Genomic DNA, 13,512 nt, shown 5'->3' on the forward strand with positions numbered 1-13,512 from the left:
TGGTTAAGTAAGAACTTCTGGGGAATGTCTAGTTTCATTTTAGGAACTAACAGTGAAAGAACACAGCTCTAAATTTAATACTTTAAAAAAACAACTCATGCGGCTTTTCCCACGTCTGGATTTATGTTTGAAACAGGCTGGCCTCCTCCTCCCAAGCCAAAGGACTCCCCCATGCACTGCCCAGGTGCTCAACATCACACCTACTCCCTGTTACATGGGTTTTGTAGGTGTTAGCATAGAATATGAGCAAGGCACTCAGATCACTCCTCCCCATCCCTCCCAGCCAGGAGAGGATCGGGCAGAACAAAGCAATGAAACAGTCGGCAGAGAAAAAGTGTCACCAGATAAATCCAGATTCTTCCTTCGGGGAGAAGCCTTTAATGGTGGTTTGCTATGGCAACTCTCACCAACAGAACACCAGCAAAGAAATGTAGTGGAGGATATCAGATAAGACCAAACAGGGTCAGTCCAAAAGCACAGGCAAGGACACAGAAAAAATTTTAGTTATATTTGTTCTTCAGTGTAGGTCTGAGTAACAGGCATGTGAGTGCAAACACAAGAGAGAGGCTTCTTATAAATAGCTCTGCTGGGATTTGTCCGTTAGGAAAAAACCTCACTCTTGTCAGAAAAGTATTTGATACAATTTTGGACACAGAATTTATTACATGAGAAACTGATCTCAGGAACGTGGAAGTGGTTCCCACTGAGATTTTATTCGGTCATCACACAGCTCGAGTCTGTTCCAGCTTCACATCGTGTCATCTGGTAAGCGTTTACAGTAGGAATCTAGGGAACTGGATTTGGAAAAAATCCATCACAACTGACCTAAATCTGATCTGACCTGAATAATCAAACTGAATACCAAATTCAAAAATGGCTAGACAGAAGAGAGAAGCTGGAATTCCTCAGCTGCAGGAGTTATCTTGTGCTTTCCTCAGCCATACACTGGCACCTCTCTTTCTTTTCCAACAGCCATGGTGATGGAGGCTATTGTGAACACCCCCTTGTTCCAAAAGAGTCAAAGACAAGTGCACAAGTGCTGCAGGCTCCACTGTGTTCCCTTTCCTTTTGAGATACCATTCACCCACGAGAAAATGTGGTGGTGCATTCCTCCCCCCCAGGCCGCACTATGATCTAAGTGAAGCACCTGGAAACGGGGAATGGAAGATAGCAAGTAATTAAGAAAATCCAAAGAGAATGCTTTGGGAGGGTGGTGGTGATCGTGTCAGTGCCATCTGGATGTGTCCTGGCCACAAAGTCATCCCAGAGGGTGACCTTGACCAATGTGGTGCTGCAACAACCCCTGGGTAATGTCTTAGACCCACGGCCACACCAGCCCACCCTACAACCACGTGTCATAGTCACGTGTCTTGTCACCAAGCCCTGCCTGTATTGCTGCTTCAGAGTCTCAGGAGGTTGGTTACACTGCCAGCACTGTTTTATTGCTCAGAGACTGAGATGAAGACGTACAGGTGCAGCACCACCTCAGTAACACACAGCAACTCTCAATAGATGGATCATTATTTACAGAGACCTTGTAGTGATGTGTTCAACAAAAAGTTTCACCACTTTCAAGACTCCTTATCTTCTTTTTATGAGAGATCTAAGTATTATTTATTAGTCTTCTCCAAACACAAAGCTCAAAGGCATTTTAACATCTGGTTTGCTCTCTCAGCAGTGAGAAAAAAAACACTCTGAAGAAAACTAAAAAATCACTGGCTTGATGTTGATGAAACTTGGGCAGTATATCTGGCAAAAACTTTGAACGAGGATGCAAAAAACAGCCCGTAGAAAACTGTAAAGGGAGGGAGAAACAGACACCAAAGCCTATAAATTTCATTTTGAAAATAAGGCGTCATTCTTATTATGCCTCTGGATGTGTATCTTCCCCATATAGAGTTTAAAAAGCTTTATATAAACTATACTTCTAAGCAAGCTTGTAATTAGCTAGGGGCAGGCTTGGCTTTAATTACAGCTTGAAGAGGCACACATTATGGAAATACTTAGCTAATAACCACAGCGATGCTCTGTTGATGGCTGAGGTCAGGCCAGCGTGTGATTGCCATGTAACCACCGGAGTACTTTCTGCCTTGTGTAAACTGGGCTCCCTAATGAAGGAGCAGGACTGGTCTGTCAGGTCTTCCTCCCTGCTCTGCCATAAAGGCTAAGCCAGGCTTCGCTGGCAGCAGTGCTGAAGTGTCCTGAGTGCCTGCATCTGGCCTCCCTGTTCCTTACAAGTACGCTGCGGGATACCTGTGCTCACCTCGCCTGGAGATGCTGTACAAAAGGAACCAGGGAACCCGACAGAGAGAGATGAAACTGCACCATTTCAGCATCAGGCAAGATCAGCCTGCACCCAGAGCATGAATTGGTCAGGTATCAGCACACACTGCGAACATGTATACATTAACCTGTACAGCTTTTTTCAAAGTCAGTATGAGGTTGATCCCACATCCCATCCCAAAAACCCAACAGGATAGTCTACAGGAAGAATATACCTCCAAGACAAAGTTCCTGCAAGTTCATACAGCCCTCTCACAATTTTGGATCCAACCTTTATTGACATAAGAAAGGACCAGAAAGTAAACTGTACTTTATTCCAACCTCAGAAGCTGCTTGCCTGGCAATCTCTACTTGGGTATAAGTATGCATGGATAATGAAGTGCAAAACCAATACAAATCACTGGGAAAATGGCTATTTACCATTGAATATGACACAAGTTTAAAATATGCATTGCTACACACTGTGGGTGCTTGCTCATACACTGTGTTATGTACCAATGAATTGCTGAACTGGGTCACAGAAGCCCTTCATGATCCAGAAGTCCTGTCTCCTTCACAATGCATTTGGTACAGATAAAGAGACGGGTATAAAAATGCAGCCACATTTTCTTATGGAAAGAAAATTCCACATGGAAATGTTAGGAGAAAAAACAATATTAATTGCTGTTTAAAACCTGTGTACAATATGTGCAACTGCTTTTGAGAGAGGAGAACGCTGCTGCTGATGTGGGGAGCAGACATCACCATCTTCTCCGGTGTCTTGTGTAAGGCTGCACATCTGCAATGAAGTTAGGTGAGCTTTGCAGGGGATCCTATGTGCAAAGCAGAGTTACTTGATAGTGTTTTGCTTTAATACAGCTTAATACTTGTGTTAACATATAGAATTATCCAACAGAAACCTCACTGTAACTGCAGGGGAGATGCCTCTCACAGCCTCTCATGCTGGTTTAACTGGATCAATTGGAAAACCTGTCCAGGTGAAGCCCGTGCTGCCCGCAGTTGGCTGCACGTGAACAGGGGGCAGCTCTGGGCCACCCATCCCTAATCTGGCCCAGTCAAAACAAGCCAGGTCAGCCTAAGGAGACATCTGCTAACTATTATCTTTGAAATTGCTGGAGTTCTCACAACCAGTTGAAGGACACTTGCACAAGCAGGTCAGGCAGCAGATCTGAGCACAGAGCAGCTGAGTTCAGCTGGGAAGATGTTTTCCTGACCTTGGCTTACAGCCACTCAGATGGCTCCCAACACCTCCTCTGCACCAAGCCCTCACCTGGACAGGTGGAAGGCTGACCCCAATCTCAAACATTCAGATGACCAAAACTTCTGTAGCTGGGAATCAGTCACTCCCCGTCAAAGCAAAACATGGCAAAACCCACGTGACAAGATCTGTTTAAAAACCCTTACTCCACCTCAATTTTCTACTCAACCCTTCCAAGAGCTTATGGCCCCTGGTGCACAATTCTTCAGCCAACAAAAACTCACCTTCTGAGAAGAGCCAATGTAAAAGCCAGGCAAGCAATTCCACTTGCTGAACATCCTTTCCTCCATTTCACTGTAGCTATGGAAGATGCATTAAAAAGAAAATTACTGCAGCGACAAGGCTCCATTCAAAAACTGCTTGTCCACATCCTCAGCTCTGTGTACACAGAAATACTGAGGGGCTGGGGTTGTCCTTCAGCACTGTGCTGCTCCATCTGAGAGGGAGTCACATAAATGCTGTGTAAGCTACACTCCTGCCACAATTACTAAGATATGGGCTGTGAACAGTAAAAGAAGTTCAACTGACCATGAAATGTGCAAATACTACACTAAATAGATATTTATACCCTGTCGCATTAATATAGAATTCCTCCTTCCCATCCTGTCATTCATATTTTGTCACCATATTGTGTCTAGTTTTTCAGACAATTTTGGACATGTAATAGATTTTAGTACAACTCTAGTGACAATGTGTAAAATCTGAAACAAATGCTATCCATCTCAAGTAAATCCCTGCTTTTTCCTTTGTACCTAGCAGAGCTTGCTCTCCAACCCCATCGTGAAATAATTGTATTGAACAGAGAAGACAGCAAATTCCCACTGTAGTTCAAATCCCTCTAAACACTAACCTACATTTGAAGATCAATTAAAAAAAAATGCACTTTCAGGTTAATCTTCTGCCTTTTTCCTTTTTTTTTTATTTTGAACTTCAACCCCTTGCATTAAAAATTCACAGCAAAGAAACCGATATTCCTGCAGGACCTGAGCCACTCGAAGTGAAGTTCTCGGCAGCACTGTGAGGCTGGGCATGCACAGCCCCTTTCCAGGCTTTGTGCCGCACGCACCCTCTCCGAAGGGAAGGGGCTCCCTGCTGCACACAAAGAGGAGGCTGTTTGGGCTGAAGTCACAACTTCAAAGACCAGCAGCACAGAATTTGCCAACTTGCTTTGGCCATTCAAGCAAATGTCAACTGAAACAAAAGCACACCGAGGAAAAGTTGTTACCGAATGCCACGCTGGGAAAAATAATGCAAATTTGTATCAATGATCAACTTAGCTTTAACTGAGTCTAATGAGCAAGTTGCTTATGGGTTTGTTGTTTTTTTTTTTTTATCACCACACTCATTTTGCTCTCTAAAGGTATTTCTGAAGCATCAGTTTTAGAAAAAATTTGATTTTAAAAAAACAGTGACACCCTCCCCTGCTTTTTAAAGAAACTTTAATGCGTAAAGTTTAGATCTCCTACATTCTGTACTTGGTCAAAATATGCAGCAAATGCCTAAGAAGTGCTTGGCCCCAGGGAGACAACAGTCTGCACAGACTCACTTGTAACACATGCCCGCCTTTCAGCTGTTTAATATCCATACACTGTATTTCCTTTATCAGCACTACAGAATCGCTCCACTTTGACTTAGTTTTTTGTGTCTACAAAGTATCGTGAGAACATCAATACTTGGCAAGCTAACACTTGGGCTTTTAGCATGACATCATAGATCTCTGGGTTACTTTGCTCCGTTGGTTAGTAAAATGTTACAGCAAATAAATAGTTGTATAAAAGAGGGCTTTTTGTTGTGTGGGGTTTTTTTAATGCAACTTAGTGCTATACTGCAACATAAACACTTTTTACTGTGCATGTTTTTATGGAAAAACTTTTACAGAGTAAACTGCTTTAAAGAAAGTGGATCAGATTTAAACACATGCACGATAGACTTACATTGGAAATTAATTTGGTAGCAATTTATGATCCTTTGGTGTGAATTTTCAGTCATTCTTAGAGCAAGAATTTATATGTTCAGAAGTGTTACATTTTGCCTGGCCTCAATGGGAAAATTACAGCTCTAAGGTTCTTGTTACCTCTGGGCTTCAGAGTATTAATAATTTATTTGAAAATCTTAGTAGAAGAACAAGAAAGCAGCATAAACCTCTTAAACAAAATACATGTTTCTACCATGAACACACTTCACACAAAGGTGCTAAAACCAATTGCCAACACTTGCAAAAGCTGATCATTCCAATATTGAATTCATTTACTGCCTCTACGTCTTCCCACTGAATTCTGATGCCCATGCAAGCAGCCCAAACATTCAAACCCCGCATCCATCTCACAGGATAAATGTGAAAAAATGCACTTCAGGGACAGCATACGAGTCATGTGGTGTTTGAACCAAATGGCAGCACCACGCGGAGAGCCCGGGAGCAGATTTCTCTCATCTCTCAGTAAAAGCAGTCTGGGGAGGCCACTGAGCCAGTGCTGTCCCTGCAGTCATGCCCTGGGCTCCAGGCCCACCAGCCCTCCTGGCAGCACACAAAGTGTTTTTGGCAAAACCACACTGGAACAGCTCCCCTCGCCTGCCATGCGCCGATCCCTGTGATCCCTCCGCGGCCCCCATTAACAGCTGTCGGTGTTTAATGCACATTAGTTGGGACACAAAATCACACCTGTGGGGTGTTCCAGCTTCCAGGAAGCTCAGGGCACAGGTCTGGGAGCTTGGGATCACCAATTGCTCTTCCGTAGACATCACCTAAACAAATCCTCCAAAACAATGCAGGAGAGGCCAGGCTGATGCCGGTGCCTGACCCACCAAACCCAGCTCTGCCATCCTCCCATTTCCCAATTTTCAGAAGAGGATTCCATCAGACTCACCCCAGAACCAGCAACAGCATCTTGGACCCAATCAAAGCTGATTGCTCCCAAAGGCTGGTATCCACCTTTGCCAGAAAGCAAGCCCAGGTGTGTGCTCTCTTACACAACCAGCATTTTTGCAGCCTGGCTTTTGCTTTCCTTTTCCTCACACATTTCAACATCACAGCTCAGAACAGATGATGTGCAAGCCCCTTACATTTTTTAAAGGCTAACAACACCCTGAGTAGGTGTCTTTAGCAGCAAGAGCTAAAAAGTTAGGACTCTACATGTCAAACTGCAACTCAAAGTTGGCTTTAGTTCTGACATGAACAGTGTGCAAGCCTCATATTTATTAAAAACAGATGAAACAACTCCCAATTCTTTTTGAATAGCAGAACTACTGAAGAGACCTGGTGGAGTTTAGCACAGTGGGAGGCTTAGTTGTCTATCACTACACATTTAAACACTTGAGGTCTCTGCAATAAATGTTGAATTGAATTCACCATCAAAAGACAAAATCCATGTTCTATCTGCCAAAACCTTTAGCAGCCTAAACAGAAAATGTCACAATTGATTTTCAGCAAGGGTAAAGAAATAAAAACCAACATTTTTAAGTCTTTAGGGGATAGATAGATAGACAGATAAACAGCATGACAGACAGATGAATTTATTGCTACAGGTAATTTTTTTACTCCTCCTAAGCAAAAATCAGGCTTCAAATAGATTGTTACAGCTAAACAGATTAAGAAAAAAAAAACCCCAGCTAATGAGTAATTTTATTTTTAAATTCTCTGGTCTGTCACAACCATTGGCCTGGAGGTATAAAGCAAGCAGACTTTTTTTCTAAAACACTACTGTTTTATTTGCATTACAGTTAAAGAGCTTCCTCTCTCCTTGACTGGTGTCAGATATAATAAAATAAAACCATTTGAAAGGAGAAAAAAAAAACACCCAGAGCTACTAAAAGTGCTGTTTTGGAGGCTCTTTTCCTCCCTCTCCACTGCTCTGACAAAGTCATGAACTACCTTTGGGCTCACTTCACACCACAGAGCTGCTGCTGGGGTATATCTGCCGAGCCCTCCCAAACCCTGTTCCCCTCACCCCTGGCCAGCTCCAGCTCTCACTGGTCAGGAGATGCATTTTCTGTGGGAGGAGGCAGGGCTGGTGCATTTGCAGATTCCCTCTTCTCTCTAAATTTAGCAGAGGTTTAAAACTCCTGATTTAAAGAGTGCAGTGAAATACAGAGCAAAGGAAACGCAAGCCAGCATCCGTAAACTCTCAAGGTTGACTCCAAGCTTTTACTGAGCACACGATGCTGGCAAGCAGCAGCAGCTGCTGAGCTGATAAGCTGTCTGCTCTGCTCACAGCCAGGCTCCCACGTTTGAAAGGACTGTGAAATAAGCAACTTCATAACACAGCTATAAGGGAATTAATGCTAATATTAGAAAAACTAATTTAAATAATCAGGCTCTGCAAAATGCAGTCCTACTAAGCAGCAAGCTGGACCACTTTCAAAGCTACCACATAACCTGTTTTCATACAACCCTTCTGACATGAACACCAGCATCAGATTTTAGTTTCCTCTTCTGTTTGCTACACAAAAACCCAAACAAACAAACAAAAAACTTAAAGCAACTGCTCCTACTTAAAATGGTTAAACATCTGTGAGAACGGCCACCAGAGTGGGGAAATAATTAGCTGATGATTTGTTTCTTTAGGACTAAATCCACTTTAACAGGGTCAACAGGAGCAATGGTGGAGAGAGGTCAAGACAGCTCCACTTCACCCCAGCACAGCCCCTGGTTGCAGGCAGGAGTTTCGGCTTCCCCCATCCCAAGGAATGTGTGACAGCCCCACTCATGTGGGAGAATCAAACCAGACCTAGTGATTTACAAACTCCTTTTAAGATGTTTTCAAACCCTTTTGCACTTCTACTTGTGTGAGTGGCCTGAAAAAAGAAACTCAGGTGCTGATTCTCACGCAGAGAGATAAAACTGGCCCAGCCTGGCATCTTCATCCCCCCCTCTCACCCATTAGTGATCAAGATATGCAGCACCCTCTGCTTGCAAATAGTTATGGTTCACCTCCAGCTACAGAGGACCCTTGGAAGTCAGTAAATGCTTCACCATCACAATTTATCTCTTTCTCTAAGCTCAAGAGTGCCTTAAGGAAGAAATTCAGACTTCAACTAATCAGACACAGCTCCAAAAGGAGACAAAGATCTTAATTCACTTCAGTATTTGGCCTTGAACCCGTTTTGACTACACTGTCTTCAAACACAGCACCCAACCTTACCACCATTGAGACTCTCCTGCTGTCCCACTGAACAGCCTTTTCCTCAGTTGCATTGCAGCTCTGCCCTGCCATCCACGCTCCAAAAGCTTGCACATTTCCCTGTTTGTGGGCTCCTCACACACTCTGGATAGGGCTTCAGCATTTCCTCCAGATCAACATCACTATGTTCTCTCCTGCTGAAACCACCCTAATGACTCCCATTCTCTCATTTGCAGAGGCAAAGGGCTCTCCAAGACAGACCTAATGCCTCCCTAATCTGTTACGTGCTGCTCCTCCAATGAGTGCCCCAAATTGGTCTTTTTGTAGAGCCTCATATCTAATTTGCAGTCCACTATCTCTCTATCTTTTTCAGCCTTATGGCTTTTACAGCTTCTGCTCCCATGTTCGTCTGTGTTTCAGATTGTATTTCTTTGGATGCATTAGCCTGGATGTTTTCCAAGATGCTCTTTTTTATTTCCTGCTCTCAGTTATATTTTTTTTCCTTAGCAGCACTACTTTGCACAGCCATTTTCAGTTGGCTTTGCTGTATGACTCACTTTATTGTCTCCTGCAGATTTCATTAGTACAGTTCTCCAACTCATTATGGGGTAGGACTGAATTTCATGCATTGTTCAAGCTTTCCACAAAACATCTTCTTGCAAGTTAGCACTCTCCTTGCTGTTCACTTTGGCAGTTGTGGAACTGCTCCTCAAAAGGAAAGATCTTGGGGTAAGACAATCTGCCTAAACAGAGCAAGTTTCCTGAAGTGCTATGAGGAAAACGCTAACAGGGTTAGAGAATCTGGGTGTGTTATCACCATTAGCTCCTGGAAGACTTTGGTTTTTCCCATGACCTGTTTTGTTAGGTATTTGAAGGTAACTCCTTGCCAGGAACAGATGGTGTTCAAGCAGACAACTGGCAAAGGATCCAGAAGAGTGCACTGAGATGGTGGTGTGTGAAAGTCTGGCCTGTTATCCAAAACAATGGTATGAATACAACAGGAGCTGCCAAAAGGCATTGTTTTGGAAAGAAAATGTAGTAAGTAGGACAAAAAAAACCCTGTAGGTGACGAAATTCAAGAAACTTCCTGATACAAGGATGGTGCCTTGGCTATTAGCTCAATTTTTGAATTTGTATCAAATAGTCTACAGATGGTTGGAAGTGAGTAATGCTTTGACACGTGCCCGGATAAAAGAATATGATAATGATCTTCCACAGATGTGATGGCACAATTAAAACAGCGGACAAGAGAAGCACTTTTTGAGAAACACTTAAAACCAAACAAATCTTAATGCTCTACCAAATGCCTTCAAGTGGCTGAATAAATTTCCTCCCCATTTTTACTCCAATATTACCTTACTTCAGACCAAAAAAAGGATAACATAGGAGACCTTCAAAAGAATTACACTATACATTATGTATGTGTTTCAGATAATCCCTGCTAACTCCAAAACCATTTCATTTTCAGAAATTGCATACTCCCCCAGCATAAACATTTCTAATGATGCAAAATAGAACCAGAAGGGATCCATCTCCTTTCTAATGCTAAATATTGCACAAGTAACTACCATCTTTGTAATCTTAATGCTGCATCAACACAATTTCCAAAATAGAATACAAAATTGAGGAGAAATTGTTAGGAGATTACTCTTCAGGAAAACTACTGCCAGTAAGCTCCTAATAAGACCTGTCACTTTGACCTTCATGCATATTTTTTAACACCTTCACTTGCTGCAATGTTTGCCTGAGTCTAAGTGCAATGAAGAGCCCATTTAGGGAGCAGTCCCTTGTGCATTATGCCTCAGCAAGCCACAACCTTGAAATACCCATTTAAAATATTTACAGCCCCCAAGGTCAAGCTCTGGAGATCCTGGACAGAAATCTATCACACTCTGAGAAATGGAAACATTTCTGCCAAACCTCCCTCCCTGATAAAAGTATGGTTAACAACAACATCAAATAATTGTTTTAAGTAAACCCTGCAGATACAAGGAAACTCACATATTTTTTCTCATTACTCACCTCCCTGAAACACACAGGTAACATTAATCTGTAGAATGCCCCCTATAAATTAAAACAAAGGGGTCCTAACCACAAGATTTCACTCCTTTATTTCGAATGACTGTATTTCTGGGGAGCAGGGGATGCTGCAGGTGGGAAGCCAGAGGCAGCATTAGAATTCCAAGTGCCAGACACCACAGCAGAAAAGCCCCATAAAGCTGTTTACCAAAGACTGCCCTGTTACACTATTACTCATGAGGGGGCAGCAGGGCCAGAGCAGCTGCTGCATTTCAGGTTGTGATGTAATTCACTGTATTGTTGCAGAAGCTCCACTGAATGCCCTGAGGCATCATCACCCATTCATTCCAGCTCCATATTTCTCTCATATCAGTGCATATATCTACCATTTAATGGACATATAGGCAACTCCACACTTTGCAACATCTCAATCCACTTCGAATTCATCTTTCGCCTGTTAAGCATCTCTCCCTGCACATCACCTGTAAATGATTTTGATTAGGGCATCTTAAGCACAGTCAAATGATTTTGATTACAACATGATGTTGTCATAATTGAGCAATTCAGGGAAAGTTCTAGTTTTATGTAGACACCATTTTGAAAGAAGTTGTTTGCTCTGTTCCTCCCACTTAAACAGCAAGCTGATCCTTCTCATTCTAACCAACAACTGAAGGCTATGGAAGAGTTACAAAGCCCACAAAATGATACTTGCATAACCATTAACTAAATGTTTGCTGTGATCAAGGCAATAATTAAAAGCCATTAAAAACAAGCCACAGGCTGACCCAGCATCAGTCTCAACCTTTCAGGCAATGAGAACTGTCACTAGAAGTGACAACTTTCTGGCTCATCAGGACACTGGCAAAAAAAAGGCCCCAAGAAATCTTGTAATTTTTTTAACAAGATCCCATTCTATCTCACAAGTGAGGTTTTCCACTGCCAGATGGTCGATACGAATGCTAATGGAAAGAGTTGAAGCTGAAATAAATCTGCCACTTCTAATCAATCACAGACAACCATGCCATCAATAAGGGACTCGTGTTATGACAAACTCCCTTTGGTTCTCTACAAGCAAAGTTGATAAAATGCATCTCACCTATGTATTCATCACCAATACTGGGCAACTTTAACATAGGTGTTTTTGAGGCATTTTAAAGGTTATTTCTGAGGTTATTCTTTCCCTAGCAATGCTGGGAGTTTGGATTCATCCTGAAGAAACAACAGTTATTAAATGTTAGAAGATATTTAGATAGTAAATCAGTTGGGGGGAAAAAAACCAAACCAAACCAAAAAACCAAACGCAAGCCAAACCCACACCATTAAAAGCTCTGAAAGTCCTACTACTTTATAGAATCATGGAACAGTTTGGGTTGGAAGAGACCTTTAAAGGTCATCTAGTCCAACCCCCAAAAATCAGCTACTACCTAAAAGAAATTCACTCAGATTTTCAAGTCTTTTCCCCCACACACACAGGTGCACTCTCCACAGCGTGGAAAAGATAATTATGGAAGGATAACTATGCACTATCCTGACACATCCATCTCTCTTTTACTCCACTCCAAACCCTCCAAACATCTGGTGACCACAAAAAACCACAGAGGCAGAAGTCCCCAAGATAAACAAGTTCCTTTGTGAAAACTGGAAGTAGGAAGAGGAGATTCAAAAGAGTTCCCCCACCAAAGGGGAAGGAATCAACCACATCCCACACAGCTACCAGCTGTAGAACTGGGGTTCTTGCTTCAGGAAAGGGAGGGAAAAAAGATGGCAACCAGTAGAAAATTAGACTTTGCCATTCCATTGCTCACTGGTTGCTTTACAAACATATTTTTAACAGAGACTTCCAAATTCAGCCTCAGTACAAATTGTGTCTTTTTGCTTCCACTGACAATTGTCCATCACTGTTTCAAAATGTAATTGCAAAACCAAGACTCTACTATTAGGTGAAGGAAATCTAATATTTTCCCAGATTAGAGGCAATATGGGATTCAGTTACTCGAAAGAAAAAATAATAAATGACCAAAGTTACTACAGCACAAGAGCAAACAAGTCATTTCAAATCCATTTACAGAGACACAGGAAATTATAATTAGCCCAAACTTCATAACTTGTCTATCAGTACAGCAACAAATACATCACTAAAGATGCTTCTCCCTCCTCACCCAATTATAAAATCACAGTATCTAACAAACAAAGACCATAAGTCAACACACAAAACTTTCAAGGTGGATTTGCAGCTCTCACTGGGAAAAATCAGGCTGACACAGACACCCCTTTGCCTTCCCTTCATCAGCCAACCAAGAGATGACATCTTTGCAATGATAAGCAGCAGAAATGAAGCAGTCACATTTTGCTTGGGTTTCTTGGGTTTTTTTACATCCCCATCCAAGAGTAACTGTGCTGGACAGGATCACTGGAACAGCATGATCATCCTTCAACACAATTTTGAAAGAATATCGAACTGTGTCTGCACGCAGAGAACACTGTGGATCCATTTTATGAAATAATGAATACCAGGATTAGTATCCTGATATCTTCAAAATTTAAACCCAACAATTTTTATTCCAGTAATAATACTCTGAACAATAATATGTTAGAGTTATTATAGACTGCTGCAGCATCACAGATTAGTCTCATAGTATTGATTCTCAGGAGACCAAAACAGCAGATATGTGAATGTTCCCTACAGTTTAATCAGTGAGCCCCTTTCAGGGTTTCTGAATTATTTTTCTCCATTTTCTATTTAATATATTTTTGTGCCTTTGAAGTTCTAAGGAAAAGAAAAACACAGCTATTTTCTCCTCTTCATGCAAAATGAAAGACTCTTTTTCTAGATTT

At 42.1% G+C, this 13,512-nt stretch overlaps 1 protein-coding gene across 6 annotated transcripts in view; it reads right to left on the bottom strand.

Moving 5' to 3' along the window:
• The window catches only part of BRF1 (BRF1 general transcription factor IIIB subunit), a 171,266-nt gene that overhangs the window by 13,854 nt on the left and 143,900 nt on the right, over window positions 1–13,512 (bottom strand). The window contains exon 16 of one of the 6 annotated variants that reach the window (XM_069018461.1): window positions 4,485–4,732. The exons of the other annotated variants lie outside the window; for them this stretch is intronic. Within the exon in view, the coding sequence (XP_068874562.1) occupies window positions 4,729–4,732 (4 nt within the window). The 3' untranslated portion in view covers window positions 4,485–4,728. Of the gene's footprint in view, window positions 1–4,484; window positions 4,733–13,512 lie in introns of those variants that run through there. 6 annotated transcript variants of the gene reach the window in all.

Source organism: Aphelocoma coerulescens, chromosome 5 (genome assembly GCF_041296385.1).
Source record: "Aphelocoma coerulescens isolate FSJ_1873_10779 chromosome 5, UR_Acoe_1.0, whole genome shotgun sequence".
In the NCBI taxonomy this organism is placed as follows: Eukaryota; Metazoa; Chordata; class Aves; order Passeriformes; family Corvidae; genus Aphelocoma; species Aphelocoma coerulescens.